We start from the raw sequence: 21220 nt of genomic DNA on the forward strand, positions 1-21220 counted from the left end.
CATCAGCAAGGACTATAAGTACAAAGTGCATATTTACACACGCTTGCAGGCTTTCAAAATACATAAATAAAAGGCCTTGTCATGTACAATGCCAATAGCTCAAACTCACAAATGCGAGACCTATTGCATTGAAAATGCTTGTCTTGGTTTCTGACATAGATCCTGAATTGCCGACTTCCAGACTTTTTATAATTGTACTATGGATCAATGTCCCCACTGATAACAACAGGATTCAAGCTGTGCTGTTACTGCAGGTAGCAGATTCTGGTCACAGACCAGCACAAGATGTGTCTTAGGTGCTTGGGACAGCACTCTAGGTCATATGATAAGCACACCCTAATGCACTCAGACAATTGGGACCAGGAGGCGAAACTGTATGTTTCCAAACAGAATAAGCCGAAGTCGTCATGTAGAATCTTATCCTGCTCGAAGTCTTGGATCTGGGGTCTTTCCTAGTCAATAGGCGGTTCCTGAGACCGTTTCACTTCCTACTCAAAATCCACCGGTAAGTCGAAGTCCAAGCACAAGCATAAAAAAGCAAACTCAATGCCATCACACAACTCCATGGAGAAAACTTGAGCATGGCAAGCTGCATTCTTTCGAGGTCACGCGTCTCATATTCACTTCTTCAGCAGGTCCTAACTTTCCCATATTACTTCAACAGTTGTTGACCCTCCCCAGCGATCCGGGGCCTTCAAACATGCCATGTTACAGATATTCAGTGTGTTTCAGGCACTCTGACATGCCTTCGGGCCACATAGAACCACAGGGACATCCAGACGAGTTACCACCAGTGAGAGACTCCCTGGCACTCTCTGTCCCCTCAGCACCAGGTTACCCAGTCCGTACTGACTCCGTTACAGATTTCCACTCCAACCCCACACTCTGCACTGGTATTCACTACCCCAGTGCTTGAGGATGATCCAGCTCCAATGCCCACGTCTGACCCCGAACAGGCATTGGCCCAAGCTTGACGATGTTGTTCTATGAAATTATAAAAGTTTAACCATTTGTCCTGAAGTCTGGCAATAACCCTGTGACTCCATAGTGTTACAGCTATCAGCAGAGGCTCTTTTCTTTTTGGTTCTGTCTCTGATCCTGTGCACCCCCAGATATAGATGAGGATGATGATGGCTAGGAGAATGGCTCGCTCCCCCCTCATCATACTGATGATGCCTTATACCTTGATTTACAAAACGCCAGTAGACTTGATACCTCTCCTGAGTCACAGGTTGACTTGAAGAGAGTGCCTCCTTTGTACTGGTGCTTCGGAAGGCAGCCGAGTTGCTTAAGTTACAGCTGCCCTACATTCAGACTAAAACTAATTTTTTAACAGAAATTCTGCAACCTGGACCAACATCATCTCTTTCCTTATTTCTGTTTAATGATATCCTTAAAGGTACTGTGCTGAGTACCTGGTTGAACCTATGTTCTTGCTCTCCTGTGAACAGAAAGATGGTCTGGTGTCCTAGACTAGCACCTGGTGGCCCGGATTCTCTCAACAAGCACCCCACACCGGAGCGCTTTATTGTGCAGGCCTTGACCAGTAAGATTAACTCAACCAGTTCCTCCCACTTTTCCGCTTGAAATAGAATCCAAAATGATTGACGCCTTCGACAAACATATGTTTTTTCTGCCAGTTTGGTATTGCGATCTGTAAGCACCGTCTGTCTGTTGGGCCGATACACCCATGCCCTTTGGAACATGTGCAGCGAGATCTCGCCGGGTACTCAGCAGATCTTAGGGTCTCATTTGCCCAGGCGATATATGACAGGCAGGACATAGCTAAGTATGTTATTTGCACAGGTTTAGATACCACAGATTGCCTTGGTAGGGCGGTTGGTACCAGTGTTTTCTCTTGTAGACATTCCTGCAGAGGTACACTTGATTTTATTTTTGTGAAGCACGGCATATGCCCAAAGGTTTTTTGGTGCTAGTCATCTACTGTCATGCAATTTACAACAACAGCAATGAACCTAAATGGAAGAGCAACTTGCTCCTACAGCAGTGTGCACACTTTGCTGATGGACATGCTCTTTGATTGGTCTTGCCTCTTTGGTTGACCCCTTCCAAACAATCTCTGTACCAGTTATGGAAATTTTAGTGGCTTCTCCAGAGAGCTGGCATACAGACAGTAATACAACAGATAGCCCAATCCTTTCAGACACATAGACGCCGGGCCAGGCGGGGGGTACCGTTCGTCCAACTACTTTAGTTTGTCCTCAGTAGCCTATGTCCACCCAGTCCAAGGCAGGATCCAGCACTTACTCCCGGGCTGGTGATCCATTGCGTCTGACAGATGGGTTTTGCAAATCATTCAAAAAGGTTATGCCCTGTATTTTCTCTCCTCCCCGTCCAATTTTCCTCCCATTCCAAAGCGGATTTCAGAAGAGCATGTATTCATCCTCACGTAGGAGGTATTCCTGTTGCTCTCAAAATGTCTCATAGAGCAGATACGAGACAGATAAAGTCTGGAGTTGTTACTCTTGCTGTTTCCTCGTCCTAAAAAAAGCTGGGAGCCTCAGGCCTATTTTAGACCTCGGTACCCTGAAAACCTTCCTGCAGAAGGACAAATTCAAAATCCTCACAATGGATCAGATGCTTTCTACTCTGGACTCGGGGGTGATTTGATTGTGTCCTTTGATTTGCAGGGCATGCATTTTTACATACTAGCCCTGCAGTCCCACAGATCGGAATTCCTATATTCTCATACTTCGATGACTAGCTGCCGACAGCGGGATTACAGCAGCCAATTATGGACCACTGCTGGACAACAGCTAGTTTCTTGACATCACAAGTCCCACCTGATTCCTTCTCAGAGATTTCCATTCATAGGGATGATCCTGGATACTGTGTAATTCAGGGCTTTTCCTCCACAGCAATAAATCCAGGACATTCGTGCTACGATCAAATGTGTCAGGCTTTCTCCTGGATCCAGATTAGGGTGGTTGTGAGGCTTCATTGCCTCTTAGTCTTGTGCATCCTCTTTATCAATCCCACCAGGTTGCATATGCGAGTCCTGCAGTGAAATTTGAAATTCCAGCGGGCTCCGCATCAAAGGCACCTTTCTTATACCATAGAGGTCTCGAAGTATGCAGCTCAACATCTGAAGTGGTGGATTTCTGCTGCAGCAGTCAGACAGTTTCCATTTCCCACTTAGAACTAATTGTGGTGATAAACGCATAAATGCTGGGTTGGAGGATCACTTTGGGAAGGTGGCGATCAGAGCCCTCTTGCCTCCAATGGAGAGTTGGCTCCATATCAGTTTTCCAGAGATGCATACTTTTCGTATGGCTCTAAAGGCCTTCCTTCTAGGAGAGGCTTGTGCAGGTTTAAACGAACGGCACCACCACCATGTGGTTGTGCAACAAGTAGGACAGGGTTGGATCTTGGTCCTGTACTAAGGGACTTTACATCTCTGTAGGTGTCTGGAGATCCAGGGCATCACTCTGGTTGCTAGACACCCGCGAGGTTCCTGCCTACCAGAGCAGAAGAACTGAGAGGCATCAACTAGGAGATCACAAGTCCTGAGTATGTTTTGTGTCAACAAATTTTACAGTTTGAGTTTCCGTAAGACAACTCATTAGAAGATAAGTTCTGGCTTGAATGGGACGCAGGACTCCTGTATGACTTCCTTTCACTTCCTCATCTCCCCCAAGTTCTGTAGAAGATTGAGAACAACCGGGCCCAAGTCATCCTCATGGCCCTATTTTGGGCTAGGAGAATGTGGTATCTGGAATTACCTCAGCATGAGCATCTGTCCTCCACTCAAGCTACCACTTCAAGAGAACCTCCTGACTCAGCCACAATTTAGGATCCTCCACGCGAATCTAAGCAAATTACACCTCCATGCGTGGAGATTGTATTGCAGCAATTAACTGCTTTTATGTTGATGTAATCCTCGCCACCAGAGGCCCATTTCTGATGGCCATTTATGCCAGATTCTGGGACAAATTTGGAACCTGATGTGGTGCCCAAGACACCAACCCCGTACAGGTGAAGATACCAGACGTCCTTTTGTTTATGTTTCTCTTAGCCCAGCCAGGGTTTGCATTGTTCCTTTTCAGTGTTTCTGCTTTTGCTGGACAAACCCCCCATGTTCAATTCCCCTGTTGTGATTATATCAATGAAATGTTTGAACCACATGTTCAAGCTGTTTATGATGCCAGACTGGGACATTAACTTGGTTTTGACATTCTTCATGTATACGCCCTCCAAGCCTATCTGTAACTGTTGCTCACCTGACCTTGAAGATTGTCTTTCTCATTCCAATTTTGTCAGCTCGTCGCATGGTTGAACCACCCTACACCATTTTCGAGGACTAAGTGGATATCTTACCATAAAGTCATGACTCCTTTCCATGTTAACTTTCTGCCAGTGTTTCTTGCTCCCTGTCAGCCCTCTAAAGAGGAGGGGAGGGTCCATCGATTAGATCTCAAAAAGGCTTTGTGTTGTTACATAGACTGTATCAAGGACTATCGTGTGAATGATCAGCTTCTTGTGAATGTTTGTGGAGCAAAGGGAAAGCTGTGCAGAAGAGGAACCTGTCAAAAGTGGATAGTTGTTGGGCCTAGCCCTTTCTGCAGCTTCATCCCCAAACCTTTTCCTTCACCCTCCTGTTTCTGAACCCGTATTTGTTGGCTTTTTGACTCTGCACACTTTACCAATGCTAACCAGTGTTAAAGTGCTTGTGCTTTCTCCTTAAAACATGGTAGAATCAGCTTACACACAATTGGCCTATTTAATTGACTTGTACGTCCCAAGTAAAGTGGTACTACATGTGCCCAGGGCCTGTAAATTAAATGCTACTAGTGGGCCAACAGCCCTGATTGTGCCAATCAACCCACGTAAGTAGCCCTTTAATCATGTTTTCAGGCCTGCAATTGCAGCTTGTGTATGTGCAGCCTTTAAACTGCTCTGTTGACCTGCCAAAATAAACCAAGTCAGGCCAAAGCTTTTTCATTTTTAATGCATGTAAGTCACCACTAGGATAGACCCTGAACAGCCCAATGGTCAGGGTGCAGTGTATTTAAAAAGTAGGACTGTAAGTTTAAAATGTCTACATTCTTTTTTCGCTACTGCAAGGCCTGCATCTTCCATAGGATAACATTGGAGTTACCTTATTACATTTAAAATGCTGTGGCTTCCAATTGGTAGCAGGTAGACACTTTGTGTTTGGTGTCTAAAGAATTGTAATGAAAACACTCTTTAATGGTAAAGTTAGTTTTTCAAACACAATCCTAAAACTGCCACTTTTGTAAAGGTAAGCAAGTTCAAGGATGTCGAGTGCACTCCTTCCCTTCATAGATAAATCTGTGTTTGCTTTGACTGCCAAATGTGCGTACATAACAGCGCTGTGGTCGCCCCAACACAGCATTATCATCGAAACTGGAAAAAGGGGCAACATTTGGGCCCTTTGCTGTTGCACTGCGAGAATGAGAAAACTTTTCTCTTAAAATGAACCATATTTCACCAAGTAAACCAAAGTAATCCATAGTAATCCGATTGACGTTTACGAAACTGATAATCCATGTACGCCATTCTTTTTTTAAATCACTTCAGAGACAGCCAGGTTGAGAGTGAATGTTTTATTCCACATTTTCAAATGCCAAATGCTGCCAAAAGCTTAAACATTGACACGTGCTTTCAACCTTCCTTAGACCAGTACAGTAAATAAACCCAATGCATTTCGAACATAAGTTCTTCTTCAGGGGTGCTGCGAATAAATTAAAAAGAACTGCATCAATAAGAATACAAAAGCAACAAGACATTTAGTTTCTAAAAAACAGTAACGTCAGCTACAGTTTTACCCAGATCTGCCACTGGATTTCCATGTTTCCTACCTCCCCTCTTGAAAACCCGTGCTAACAAAAATATAATACAGAAAAAATTGACAGATTTCCTCGCCCAAACTCCCTTGTTAGAATATAAAACCATCAAGAAACCGTGTACATTTACCTCCTAAAACTGGCAACTCAGAATCTGCGTGTCTTCCCTTGTTTGCAGAAAATCAACAACTTTCCTCCTTCCACAACCCTTTCTTAAATCCTGTTTGCACACGTTTTCCCCATTAGACCTAAATTAGACCAAGTCAAGTGCCCTGCTGTGTCCTTTGGTGCTTGTAAGCGGAACTAAAAACTACTGATCCCATAATGCACTAACCTAGGAATCAAACACCATGTCAGGGATGAACACAAATCAGAGCTGATACTCCTAAACCATGAATAATTTACGAACATAATTAATAATGAAAATCTCTTACTGTGATGCACTAACAAAGAATACCGAAATAAACATTAAGAGTGATATCTAGAATCGATGACTCCCAACATAAAAAAGAGTCCATGATGTAATTAGCAGCCCTCTAAGTGTCGAGTCAACTTCCTTTCCTGTAAACGATGATCTTAAGGTCCTGGATGTTATCCTGTCTCCAAAGTGATGTATGTGTTGTAACTCGCTTGATTCAGTATTTAATCACTCCTGGGGTGCAACTCGCGTTTTGGGACGTTTATAATTGCTAAGCAAGTTCAAGGATGTCGAGTGCACTCCTTCCCTTCATAGATTATCTGTGTTTGGTTTGACTGCCAAATGTGCGTGTATAACAGTGCTATGGTCGCCTCAACACAGCATTATCATCGAAATTGGAAAAAGGGGCAACATTTGGGCCCCTTGCTGTTGCACTGCGAGAATGAGAAAACATTTCTCTTACAATGAACCATATTTCACCAAGTAAACCAAAGTAATCCATAGTACTTTTGTAAAGGTGGCATTTCTTTGTCCTAACCATTTGGTGTCTGCAGCCTTATCCTGGGTCCCAAGACTAGGTATAGCTAGCAGTTAGTATTTGTGTTTTGCTCCCAGGCATTGATGTAAAGGGAAGATAGGTGTTTGCAGGTTGCATCACTCAGAGTTAACGAAGGGGAGGAGCTATCACTTTATTACACTTGCACATCACAAAGGCTCTGCCTGAGCACTTTCACAAAGGGTTTGATGCTAGTCTATTGTGACCCTGACATGCTGGGGCCAGAAAAGGGAGGCAGGGGATGCATGATACCAAAAGGGGTGTAAACCTCTAGAAGCTTCCTCCACTTCAAGGTGGGCACCAGGTATAAATGTTGGACCTCAGATCCCAACTCTTCAGTACACTTCTGGACCTGTGGATTCCGAAGAAGGACTGCTTTGCTGCTGAATGGATTTCTACTCTGCTGGACTGTTGCTCTGAAGGACAGATGCACTGCTCTGCTGCCTTCTTTCGTGGGTGAGAAGTACTGGACCTGCATCTGTTGAACACAGGACCCCAGAGTGACTCCAAGGGCTAGTTGACTGGCCTCCTGACTAGAGCCTCAGGGACAGAAGGCTCCAACAACCTTGAACCCAGCACCTGGACTCTGCCATCTGTGAGTCCTACCCTGTCAAGTGGTGCAACAACAGTCCTGGACCCTTGGAAGTGGGCCTGAATGTGCTTTGTCTTTTAAGAGTATTATGTAGAGAATAATTTATAAGACTTCTGAGAAACATTGTAATATATGTGAAAATGTAACTGTCTTATTTTCTTTATGTTCATATGCCTGTTTCATGTTATGTGTATTATTTTAATTGTAATTCTATATTCAACAGTCTTCTTTTCTTTTGCCACAGCAACATTCAGCAATTTTGTTGTTACTTCAAGGAACTGCCCGCTGTGGAGCTTCGGAATGGAAAAACTGCAGGTAGAAGAACATACCACACCAGAAGCCAAGGAGAAGTTAATGTGTAAGTTACTATATTCTTTATCTACATTTTCTCGTTTACATCGTAGCTTATGTAAAAAGTTACCTTCTGAGATAAAGAGGATATCAAAGAGCAATCAAATGCACAGACTTCAGAAGGTAACGAATCAGGCAGCTTCAAATTATGTTTCTGCTGCATTTGCACTGGTTGCCAGTGAAATGTGACTGGAATTTTAGTTGTCGTGTTTCGTCCATCAAGAATTCTGGACAAGAGAGATGTGCGACGGACAGGAAGAGCCTGGCTGCTTGGTTGCTCCTTCTACCTTCCCACTCTGCACTCTGCTTCCGGACACGTACACAGCCGGCATGCAGCAAAGTCAGGCGGCGGCAAGACGGGTAAAGGACAGGTATGTAGGCTAAATCTCCTGACCCGAACATCGATCTTTGGTGGCATTTTTTTAGTGGAGGCATCTGCCAACAAGCACATCACCTGTCCAATTAACGGCACATCGAAACAGCCCACCTGCTCCAGCCAGCAGAGTCCACAGTGGTGAAATGAGGTTGTAAACAGGTTTCTGCCCATATGTTCTAACCCAGACATCGGAGGCGCCTAAGTAAGTACACCAACCGCTTGATTTTGAGGCTGTGAAGCCACCCCCAATGCTGCGCTACAGTCTAGCCTCTGTCCTCTGCCACCTTATCTCCCCACAGCCAGCTCTCTCGGGGACCTAATTGGGTCCTACTTGTAATAGCGGATCAGCTGGCGAGTTCATTAGCTGATCAGTTGACATATTCAACTCAGACTAAAGGGGATTCCAACAAGGAGGCAAGTGTGAAGGTTTATCCCCTTTTTCTAAAGTCATTAAAATCTTGATTCAAGTGAGTGGACCTTAATGATTTCCAAGAGCACAGTTCAACATTTAATCAGTCTGAAATTGATAAAGTTGAATTTGGGACCTCTTCATCTGCATTGGTAAAAGAGCCCTTACCTTTAAGTTCAGAGTACAGTCTGATGATGAGCCTGTCGCAATTGATTTCAGATCCTTTTTTTGAGGAACTTCGGCGATCGGAAATAGCAATTAACCATGATACCCCAGGAGAAACAGCGGGGTGTCGAACAGGCATCAAATCAAGAGCTGACACAGGCAGGGCCACAGGACCATGACAAGTCTCTAATACATCTTTTGGAGAATATTCTCATGAAATTAAAGATAGATGAAACCTTGACACAGCTACCCATCATACTTCAGGAGGCAAAACAGAGAATTTCAGATCTTGAGGATAAAATGGTCACTCCAAATAAAGAGCTGTTGGCTGCTCAGAAAGAGGTTTGGCTACTGTCAAATAAGATTGAAGACTTAGAGAAAATCTTGGTAGATGATCTAATCTACGATTTGTGGCTGTGCCAGAAGGCAATGAAACCCCGGGAGGCTCTACGAGCCCGGTTGATTTAGTCACAAATTGATCAAAACACATATTTTACCATGCTTTGACAAGGACTTGACGATCATGAGAGCCCACCGAGTTCCAGCCCAGTGCACCCCAAGCATGAAATATCCACGTACTATTTTAGTAAACTTTGCAGTCTACAGGATCGAAGAACAGATTCTGGCTATAGCGATCAAACACAAGATATTTACCATCTCAGAGATCTCAACTCAGTGTCTTCTCCAGCATGTCGAAAACAGCAGCTCGGTGGCAGAAAGAGTTTCAAGGCCCTCTAGGGCAGTTTAGGTCTGGTTGTGCTCAGGCTTCTCTGACTCAGTAACTTAAGGTCCTGTTTAAAGGCCAGTTTTATATATTTTCTGTAGTGGGGCAGGTACAGTATTAATCCCATAATTGAGTTAAAATGTGTATAGGCTCTATGCTGTGGGTGTGGAGTGGGGTGGATCCTCCTGTACCATAGCAGTAGGTAAAGAGTGACCAAAGGCACAGGAACAAGATGTCAATAAGGACATTGGGGGGGGCTTAAGGGGTAAAATGGGTAATTCCCCTTTTTGGGGTTTACACAAGGAGGTGGGTTGGTGGTGGTGTTGGTAAGAGAACTGCACGGGTTGGATGCAAGGGGAAAAATGCAGTATTCCTGGTAAGGACTCCAACACTAAGAGTCAGGATTGGGTATATGCAGTCATTCATCTATACAGTGGAATGGCCTTGAATAATGTCTGTAATATTTTGGCAACAGGTACCAACGCTTATATGGGGGATTAATAGATGACATCATTGATTAGGATTGCTACATGTAATGCGAATGAGATACTCAATTGGCAGAAATTTGACTCGATTATGAATTGGCTATCCTCATTGCAAGCCAATTCAATGAATGTGTTTATTTCTCTTTTTCACAAGAGACCCATTTAAGATCCTACAATTCCAAGTTAGGAATCCCTAGAAGTTTTTTGTATCTGCTGTAATTAGAGGGGTTGCTTAGAGGCATCTCATTGGGAGGTGTGATCCCTAAGGGTAGATCGGAGGCACTTAATAAAATATTTCATAATATTTGAGTTGTATGGAAGAACATTTTATTATTAATTTCATGTTGGTTGTAATATTGCTTGTCATTATGGATGTTTTAAAGTCTGTGTACATCTCAAACCAAACAGGCGATCAAATTCTCCTTTTTGTTCATTCCCATCTTTTAGTCCTGGACACACTTCACCAGGGTATTCCCACTGAGGAAGAATTCACGGATATAAGGTCAGACGCAGAGATTTTTTAATTCCGGGTCGCAGGGTGTCGGGCTTTAAAGAGCATATGACAGTTAACGTGCCGAAGAATAAGGGAGGCACCCGTATTTAGAATTCTTCCTCTTCTGACCCTTATGGTCCCAGTGAGCATGGGTCAATACTGATAACAGTATATTCTGGTTTAAAACCGGATAATCTTATTATACTTTCAGCATGCTGAAACCCGGGAAGGCTACTAATGTACATAATTATACCAGTTGCCTATTTGTTAGAGGAAAGAAAGGAAGTAAAACACCTGGGCTGTTCTATTAGGGTGTTTTAGCTACCCAGAACATTAGTTTCGACTATTACGTTTCTCACCGCTGAGATCGGGGTTGGAGCTTCATTTCGTCCCTTGGAGTTCTCCGCGTCTTCCGCCTTCTGTCTCCCGTCTTTTGCGCCACCTTCCGCTTCTGCGCAGTGGACTGCTCTCTGGGGGCGTTGGGGGCGGTCTGAGTTTTGTTTGTGCTCCGTTTTTCTGTTTGTGAGCTGTTCCGGGCCCTCCTGCTGGCAGTGGTGGAGGCGATTGGAGTGGAGCCCGCCCGAGGCACTTGAGGCGCTTGGGGTGTCTGGAGCGGCCGAGTGGCGGTGGGAGAACGGTGGAACGGTGAGCAGTGGAGGTGGCGGCAGCGGAGGTAGTGGATCTGAAAGAGGTCTGGGGTCAGTACGGTAAGGATCTGACGGAGCGATAACTACTTACCAGTCTGAATGTGTGCGGGATCAACACTCCTTTTTCAGGGCTGCGGGGGCATTAGCCGACAGTCGACGCGCACAGCGTTATGTTTATGCTCAGTTTTCTCGTTGTAAGCTCCTATATCGTGTAGGAACCCCCCCCCCCCTAACACCCTCAGACTAGCAGGTTGGCTAATTACTTTCCCTATGATAATCTGCCCCAATTATGCTACTGAGGCAGCTGTAAAAGTGGAAACTACTCCAGGAAACACCTGTTCAGGGTTTAATTTTTTTGCCGTAAGCCAGCGGAAGTCTGATTTAACGCCTATTTTAGCAGCTAAATTAAGGCATGAGGACATTCATTACCGCATGGAGGCAGAGGTAGATAAATCACAACCTGAACAGAATTCAGTACAGTTGGAGGGAAGAGGGTCACAGCTGCATAAGAGGGGCAGAGTTAGAAACTCAATCAAACCGACACCCGGTGTACCTGTTACTGTGACTCCACAGGGGAGAAGGTATAAATTAAGATCACAAAACTTCCTAGGGAAAGAGCCTCTTTTACAACAGCCAACTCAACCAATACAACATACGAAGCCACCTGGGACTAAAGGGGCCCCAATAAACGGCCATAAGTATAAGAAGCCCTCATCTAGAACAGGGAAACTAGCTCCTGTGAAAGGAAGGAAGAGAGACAAAAATCAGCCCCTTTCGAAAATAACGCCTTCACTTAGGGCCTACTTCATGACTAACTCACAGGGCAATAGGGACCTTAGCAAAAGTATGTCAGTTGTAGATACAGCTTTGGATCAGAATCCTGTTATTCCTCTATCAAACCGATTTTCTATACTTAGCGAGACTAACTCTACGGCTTCCACAATTATGGAAGCTAGTCATGCAAGGCAAGTCAAATCTGGAGATGTGTCCTTAGAAGCCACAGAGCATAGCTTGGAAGGCTCGAGGCGGAGTCCAGAAGGGGCAGAGCAGAGTCCAGATACAGATTCAATACAAGGGATGTTAAGACAGTTGTCAGCCGAGATGGGAGCCTGCTTCTTCACTTCAGAGGCCAATCAGAGGAAGATACAAGATACTTGCACCAGTCTAGAAGAAAATTTGGAAGCATTACCACATCGGCTGGAGGCATTGGAAAGTAAAGTGGGAGAACTTTCCCGGGAGGTTAAGGATAATGCGCAGGAAGTGGTCAGGTTAAAAGAGAGAGAGCGTGATATGGCTGAGAGACTTAAAAACATCTCTAGAAGGCACAACATAAGAATAATATATCTAAAAGAAGGACTGGAAGATGCATATCCATGTTGGACTGTGGGTTGGTGTGCTGTGCGGGAGGGGGGGGAGGGTTTGTGGGTCTGATGTTCTGCAGACCAGGGGGGGTTGAACAGGGATGCAAATTCTCATTATTCTTCTACCCGTATTGGTACCATGTATAGGGGCGAGTTCCCCGGTGTCCTTAAAATGCCAATAAAGTTTGTTGTCAAAAAAAAAAAGGACTGGAAGGGGACAATTTAAAAGCATACATCATAGACATCCTGGCAAAGGCATTTCCCCAGCTTGCTTCAACATCAGTGTGGGAGAATTAAATTCAGCGTGTCCATAGAGACCCTTTCAGGTTAAATCCAGCACGAAAGAAACCAAGGAAGATCTTAGTATGTATCCAATCTTATCTCTTGAAAGAGCAGTTTCTGGGGGCAGCCCTTAAACTTAAATCTATACAGGTTAATGACATCTCCTTTAAGATCCGGTCTGACATTTCTAGGCTAACAGAAGATAGGAGATGGGAACTAGGGACGCGGATGGACGCTCTGAGAGAGAGAAGGGGGCACAGGTGCAGTTGAGATTTTATTTTATTTATTTATTTTACAGATTTGTAAAGCGCATGGCTGCCCGTAAGCGTCCCAGCGCTAGTGATAAAGAAACCAGGTGCGAGGGAAGCATTACGGGAACAGCCAGGTCTTGAGTGCCCTACGGAATAAGAGTAGGTTGGGCTGGGCTCTGATGTCTGGGGGCAGTGCGTTCCATAACTTGGAAGCATTATATGCAAAGAGTCGACCTCCAGAGCGGGCTTTCTTGATTCTGGGTACGGATGCCAAGTTGCAGTGTGAAGAACGTAACGTTCTCTTGGTGGTATAGGGAGTGATAAGGTTTTTTAAGATGGGTGGAGCCTTACCATGCAGAATTTTATATGTCGTGCAAAGTGCCTTAAATTGTATTCTCTCCTGGATAGGCAGCCAATGCAAGGCGTTCAGGGCAGGTTTGGCTGAACAGCGACGATGGGTTCCTGTGAGAAGACGGGCGGCAGTATTTTGTACTATCTGGAGCTTTGATAGTACTTTTTTAGGGGCCCCCAGATAGAGGGCATTGCCGTAGTCTAGGCGGGAGAGCACAAGGCCGTGAATCAAAAGTTTTTGTGATTGTGTTGGAAGTAATGGCAGAATTTTTCTAGCATCCGTAGAAGGCCATGGCACACACCAGCTGTTTTTCTTGCTTGGGTGAAAAAATTGAGGCCTTCATCCAGCCAGATTCCTAAACTCTTGATTTCTTGTTTCGGATTGGGTGGCGTGCCCATACAGGGCGGCCACAGGGATTTGGGTTGGTAAAGTGACTGATTGCCTAAAACCATTATCTCTGTCTTGTCATTATTAAGTTTGAGATGTGAGATGTTCATCCATTTGGTTATGTCGCTAAGACAGTTGTGGAGGTTGGTGAGGGATTGGTCTTGCTGACTTAAGGAGACTACCAATTGGGTATCGTCAGCGTACGTTAAAAGCTTAATTCCGAAAGGGGTGACGATCTTCTCCAGGGGGGACATGTAAACATTAAAAAGGGTCGGATTCAGGGACGAACCCTGAGGGACCCCACAGCTGATGGCAGTGGACTTGGAGGTGAAGTTACCATCTGCTACCTGGAAGGACCTATCGTTAAGGAAGGATTCCAACCAGGACAGGGCCGTCCAAGATCTCTAAGCCTATGGACCAGTGTCGAATGATTGACGGTGTCGAAGGCTGCGCTCAGATCCAGGAGGATCACTGCCACTGATCCTCCTGAGTCGATGATTTTTCTTGCTTCTTCGACAACCGCCAACATCGTAGTTTCTGTGCTCTGGCCGGGCCGAAATCCCGTCTGAGACGGCTCCAGGAGAACATTGGTTTCAAGGTATTCGGAAAGTTGGTAATTGACATATTTCTCGGCTATCTTGCTGATGCCTGGGAGCAGGGAGATCGGCCGAAAATTGCCTAATTCTAGTGGGTCCAAGTGCGATTTCTTGATAAGGGCTTTGACAGTTGCTTTTTTCCAGCTAGGTGGAACAACGCCAGAGGTAAGCGAGATGCTAATCAAGTTCGCCAGATAAGGGAGAATGGTAGGTGCAACTAACTTTAGGATGTTAAAGGGTGCGGGATCAGTTGGAGATCCACTTTTGATTGAATATAGTATAGGGGAGAGAGTCTCTATTGTCAAGGGGGTGAAGTGGGACAGTTGATATGCTGTAGCATGGGGAATGGAACTAGGCGGATTAGAAATTAAAAGAGCGTCAGATGTTTGTGACGGAAGAGAATTGAGAATGTTTTTAATCTTTGATTCAAAAAATTCCGCAAGTTCATTCCATCGGTTAGCTGATGGCTCTACTAAAGGGGGAGGATCCGGTGGTTTGAGAAGTTTTTTAGCAATTTGAAACGTCTCCCTTGATGAGTTGGTAGATGATTTGATTTTTTCCGCGAAATATTTGACTTGGGCGATTTTAAGTGCCTTTTTGTAGTTGAGAATGGTCTGTTTATATTCAATTTTTTTAATAGGGTCGAATTTTTTTCTCCAATCTCTTTCCGATTTCTTACAGACTTTTTTTAGAATTCGCATTTCCTGAGTAAACCATGGAGAGGTAATTTTACCTCGGGGCTTACAGGAAGATTTTTTGGGTAGGGTTTTGTCCAGTGACTCTCCTATCCATTTCGAAAACTCAGCGTCGGCATGAATAGGGTTAGAGACAAGATTAGGGGGGAGGGCTCTAGATTTGCCTTCCATTTTTCTGGGTCTAAGGTAGCCCAAGAGCGAGTGGGCTTATTAGGTAGAGATTTAGGGCGCAGGATGTTGTATAGCTGCCAGTTCAGTGAAATTAAGAAATGGTCAGACCATGGTACTGGAGTATGGTCTAAGATAGTAAGATCATTAATGTTGGCAAAAATAGGATCCAACAGGTGGCCTAGTGAGTGGGTCGGTTGTCTACTTTGTAGCCTAAGCTGAAGGGTTTCAAGGTCTGCTATTAGGTCAGAGGCTGGTTTGACTTCCTTTTTATCAAAGGGAATGTTCAGGTCTCCTAGGATCATAAAAGTGGAGTGGATGGCAGCAAATGTGCAAGTATGTTCCATTAGAGATTCACTGAACTGGCCCATGGGTCCTGGAGGGCGATAGATAAGAATTCCAGACAAAGATCTACATGGGGAGGCTTGAATAGAGAATAGAGCATTTTCATAATCTAGGAGGGGGCTGCCGTGCAATCGGCAGGAAAGATGGTCTTTATAAATTATAGCAATACCCCCTCCCTTCCCTTTGGATCGGTCACCATGTTGAATTAGGAAGCCGGGAGGGAGGGATTTGACGATGTCTGGGTCGGAATCTGGTCCCAACCAGGTTTCTGTTAGAAAAAGAACGTCTAACTGACGATTTTCTAAAGTGTGGTAGATTTCTATTGAATGCTTGGGGAGTGATCTGCAATTAATCAGGGCCATGCGCATTGTTATGTTATGTGTTATGTTACTAGGTATTTGTTAAGCGCGCGGCTACTCCCAGGAGTGTCCCGGCGCTGACCATAAGACCTGTAACAAAAAACCAAAGAACTAGCTGAGACGAAAAGCCCTAGAAGATGTTAAAACAGCAATGTCTTAAGTTTGCGACGAAAGCACAAAAGATCTTTTTCCTGGCGTAGACAGACAGGGAGTTTGTTCCATAAGGACGATACCAAAACCTGAAAAGAACGGCTGCCCTGTCGTGAAAGGTAAAACCTGGGCGTACGGAGCAAATGTGCAGAGGAGGACCGTAGCGAGCGTGTAGGCACGTAGTGAAGACAGCGGGATCTTAAATAGGGAGCACCGATATTATGAGAGGCTTTAAAGGCAAGAACCAAAGCCTTAAAAAGAATTCTTTTTCGAATCGGCAGCCAGTGAAGTGTTCTCAAAAGAGGGGAAGTGTGTGTGCGACGATCAGCAAGAAAAAATTGCTCGTGCAGCAGCGTTTTGAGCCACTTGGAGGCGGTTGAGAAGAAATTCCGGTATACCCAGATAAAGGACATTGACATAATCAAGTCGAGACAGGATCAAAGCCTGCACCACTGTCCTCCTGTGGGATTGCGAGAGTAGAGGAAGAAAATTCCGCAACATCCTGAGCAGAGCAAAGCAAGTGCCTACCACAGACTGTACCTGGGTGCTCATAGAGAGTTTATTGTCTAGTTTAACCCCAAGATTTTTTACAATGGTAGCCAGATTTGTGGGCGGAAGCATGTTAGATGGCCACCAGTCACGCCAATTATCATCTGGAGGACCGCCAAAAAAGATCATTTCAGATTTATCTGAATTACAAGTCAGGTGATTGGTATTAAGCCAACTGAAAACTGCTGAAAGGCAGAGCTTGATCTTGTTACCATCCAGGACTTCATCCCTGGCACACGTAAAAAGTAATTGAGTATCGTCTGCGTACGAGACGATTTTGGCATTGAATGATTCAGCCAACGTTGCCAGGGGTGCCACAAACACATTAAAAAGGGTAGGGCTCAAGATGGAGCCCTGAGGGACTCCAACATTCATAGCTTCGATGTGAGCCTCAAAAGGGGGGGACCAGACAGTTTGTTGTCTGTTTGTGAGATAAGAACGAAACCACTGCAAGGCAAGGTGCCCGATACCGCACCTCCATAGACGATCTAGGAGAAGGTCATGGGGTACGGTATCGAATGCTGCTGATAAGTCAAGAAGGACCAGCACTGCTCGACCGCCCCCGTCCAAAGTAACTTTAATTAGTTCAGAGACCTCAAGGAGAGCAGTTTCCGTGCTAAAATTAGCACGAAAACCAGACTGGCTAGAATGTAAGATGTTATTAGATTCTAGGAAGTCTCCGAGGATGTTATTAACATACTTCTCCAAGGTTTTGGATAAGGCGGGGAGCAGTGAAATAGGTCTATAGTTACTCGCTATCAGGGGGTCAGCAGAGGATTTCTTCAGCAGAGGGAGAATTTTACCCAGCTTCCATTTATCCGGAACAGTCCCCGTAGACAGCGAGAGATTTAATAGTTTGTTAACAGCAGGGTTGATTATCTCGGCAATTGATGCCAGAGTTTTCGCCGGACAGGGATCGATCGGGGAACCGGATTTCAAGGTGCGGAGAAGGTGTAAAGATTTCTCCATTGGGATAGCAGGAAAGTGTGTAAGATGATTGGGAATAGGGGGAGGTTGTTCGAGTAGCCCATCCAGCTTTGAGACATGGTTAAGGTTTGATGAATCGAAAGAAGCTTGTATAGTTGAAATTTTGTTAAAGAAAAATACAGCAATAGCATCAGTCCAGGCCTTGGTAGGGGAAGAAGGATTTTTTATGACGTTAGGAGAGGTGAAGTCTTTCACAACTTTAAAAAGTTCGGCGCATTTGTTACCAGCAAGCTCAATTTTATGGTTCAAATAACAAGTTTTAGCTAAGCGAATGTTGCAATGATGGGTTTTTAATGCATTTTTATAAGTTTGCTTAGCACAAACGTCATAACCCTGTCGCCAAGACCCTTCAAGATGTTTACAGTGGCTTTTGATTTTCCTGAGGTCAGCCGTGAACCACGGTGCAGTAGGTCTTCCTCTATTGGCAACACGGCTTTGAAGAGGGGCCAAGTTATTAACACAGGATTCGAGCCAGTTATCAAAAGAAGATACACCAGCATCCAAATTGTCATTAAGTGAGAGGGGATGAAGTTTCAGAAAAGTTTCTACGGCCACAGGGGTCATAGAATTAAAAGATCTAAAATTATTAGTGCGTGATGTATAAGTCTTGGCTATTGTAGCAGTCGAGTCATTAATGCTAAAAGTCAGTAGAAAATGATCAGACCAAACTACAGGGGAAGGAGAGGCCATTGCAATAGGTTTGTTATAGAAAACTTGGTCTAATATGTGACCCTTGTCGTGGGTAGGGTGAGTCACATAAGGAGTGAGATGAAGCATATTCATAGAGTCGAACAATTTAATTGCCTCCAAGTTAAGAGGCGCGTCCATATGGATATTAAAATCCCCTAAAATTAAACAGTTTTCATATTTAGTGACCATGGGCGAAATAGCTGACTGTATGCCTTCCAAAAAACAATTTGCAGGACCAGGCGGCCGGTAGATTAGAACCCCAGCAATAGATGTCTGTGGGGAGGTTTTAAGAAGAAAACTCAGTCTCCGAGTTCTCTATAGTCAAGTTAGGGAGTAAGGAGCAAGAAAGGGAGTTTTTATGAATGATCGCAACCCCTCCGCTGCGTCCTTTTGAACGGTCACTTCTTACAATACGGTAATTGGAAGGAATAGCATTGGCAATAGTGGGGTTTGAGCCATCGCGAAGCCATGTTTCTGTGAGAAACAGTACGTCAGGTTTTGAATCTGTAAGGAGATCCAGGATTTGATACTCGTGTTGTTTGACAGAGCGAGTATTTAAGAGCATCATGTGCACCGTAATAGTAGTGTGTAGTGTTGGACAAGCAGACGGAAAAGGGAGGCTTTCATCTGGAACAGGGGGGTTGCGCAATAAGCAAAGGAGGGGGAAGAAAAAAGTGGCATTGCTTACACCTATGAGCCACCATTTGGCCCAGGGTAGTGAAGCTAAAACAACAGTTAGAATCAGTGTCAAGATTTAAAAGGGCATCTCTGGTATATTTACGCCGGGGGGTATGAGGGGAAATATCAACAGCTGACTTACAAGTATTAAGGGTGCAAGCATGGTCCAGTGCGTCCGAGGCGCGGACGGGCGCAGACGGGCTTGCCTTAGGCGCGCCTTCGGCATTAGGATGGAAGAGGAATGTTGAGGCACAGTAGGTGTAAATTTATACGGGCAGTAGAGGCAGTGGTTGGAGAGGTTGTCCCCAATTACAGAGTGTAAGCAAGAGCTTTTTACCTCTCTATTCAAACGTAGCAGAGCATCCCTTGAGTATCTATGCGTAAGGTAGATAAATCTATCTATAGTATCTGGCTCTGTGCTCTGCCTAGCGCAGACGAGCTTGCCTTAAGCGCGCCATCGTCGCGCCCGCTGCGCTCGTCCGCTGCGCTTCCGGCAAAGGCACATGCTTTATGGGATTGCTGAGGGTGTTGGAGGGGGGGCGTGGCCTGCACAAGTAGGCGTGTCTCGTGGCTCAATGAGCTCGAAGGCAAATGGCGGCAACAAGGAAGCGTTTACCCGTATCAGCGCTAACTCCGCTGTGCGGGGATGCCTGGGTCGGAGGACTGATGCCCAAAGGATCGGTGAGGTTTAAAACACAATATTTACACAGTTTTTTAAAATTCGCAATCGACTAACGCTGCTCCCGGCTTCCGCCTCAGGAGGTTGCAGTATCAATACGGCGCTTGTAATCAGCGCGCGTTTTTATATCTGGTGGGGGGGGGGGCGTGGCCAGCATAAGTAGGCGTGTCTCGTGGGTCAATGAGCTCGAAGGCAAATGGCGGCAACAAGGAAGCGTTTACCCGTATCAGCGCTAACTCCGCTGTGCGGGGATGCCTGGGTCTGAGGACTGATGCCCAAAGGATCGGTGAGGTTTAAAGCACAATATTTACACAGTTTTTAAAAATTCGCAATCGACTAACGCTGCTCCCGGCTTCCGCCTCAGGAGGTTGCAGTATCAATACGGCGCTTGTAATCAGCGCGCGTTTTTAAATCTGGTGAGGGGGGGGCGTGGCCAGCACAAGTAGGCGTGTCTCGTGGCTCAATGAGCTCGAAGGCAAATGGCAGCAACAAGGAAGCGTTTACCCGTATCAGCGCTAACTCCGCTGTGCGGGGATGGCTGGGTCTGAGGACTGATGCCCTAAGGATCGGTGAGGTTTAAAACACAATATTTACACAGTTTTTTAAAATTCGCAATCGACTAACGCTGCTCCCGGCTTCCGCCTCAGGAGGTTGCAGTATCAATACCCAGCCTTTCTGAAAGTTCTCTGGGCTAATAAGATGTTGAATTTCAGATTCTCGGAAGAAGTATACAATTTCCTAGAACAAACGAAAAACTAGCATTTAGGTTAAGAGATTTCGGTTCCATATTTTCTATTTTTCTTTTATGTTTTTCTCTTGTTAGGAGACGGGAGGGCTGCGACTCCTAAGGCAATAATTATTGCCATGGTTAGACAGGGAGGGTTTCCGGGGGTGGGTTGGGACGGGTGCAGGGAGTTGGGATGGTGTGGGGGTGTTTTGCACGTTTGTTGGTGGGCAGCATTGGGAATTTTTTAAAAAAAAGTAATGTTAAATCCTTTTGACATAATAACCTCCAGTAGTCCTAGCAGAGGGTGGGATCAGGCCAATGATGGTGGATAGACCTTTACAGGGATCGAGACGAAATCTGGGGCTTTTATGCTGGAATGTCAACGGACAGAATTAAAAGAAGACAGCGCCTGATTCTTCAATACCTAAAATATAGCTTGGCAAGTATTCTTATGATTCAGGAAACCCACCTTCTGCAATCCGAGTGTAAAGTGTTATTTGACAAGTTAAGATGGGTGGACAAGATTATAGCCTCAGATCAGTTGTGCTGCTCGAAAGGGGTTGCCATCATTCTTAAATCAAATTCGGGGATTGAGTTTATCAAATCTCAGGTAGATGTAATGGGATGCTGGGCCATAGCAGAAATAAAATCTCAGGGTAGTAAATATACTATAGTCGGCTTTTATGGTCCGAATGAGGATGATATAGGGCCTTTAAGCAATCTTTGTTTTGCCTTGGCTGATTTTGAGGCCCCTTTGATAATTGGAGGAGATTTTAATGTGCTTCTGGATATTAGGCTGGATAGATCATCCCTTCGGATACAGATTGCTGCTCCACGTGTTAAAGCTCATCTTATGTCCACTCTTAAAAACCTGAATCTGTGTGACGTTTGGCGGAAAAAAAGGGTAAAGCTAGAGAATA

The 21220-nt window shown here is 45.0% G+C and overlaps 1 protein-coding gene across 3 annotated transcripts in view; it reads left to right on the plus strand.

Annotated features, from left to right (window-relative positions):
• USP3 (ubiquitin specific peptidase 3) overlaps nucleotides 1-21220 on the plus strand; it is a 290965-nt gene that overhangs the window by 132794 nt on the left and 136951 nt on the right. For all 3 annotated transcript variants that reach the window (XM_085643678.1, XM_085643679.1, XM_085643680.1), the window contains one exon: nucleotides 7639-7752. In XM_085643678.1, coding sequence (XP_085499804.1) covers nucleotides 7639-7752 — 114 coding nt within the window. The remainder of the gene's footprint in view (nucleotides 1-7638; nucleotides 7753-21220) is intronic.

Source organism: Triturus cristatus, chromosome 3_1 (assembly GCF_964204655.1).
Source record: "Triturus cristatus chromosome 3_1, aTriCri1.1, whole genome shotgun sequence".
Taxonomy (NCBI): domain Eukaryota; kingdom Metazoa; phylum Chordata; class Amphibia; order Caudata; family Salamandridae; genus Triturus; species Triturus cristatus.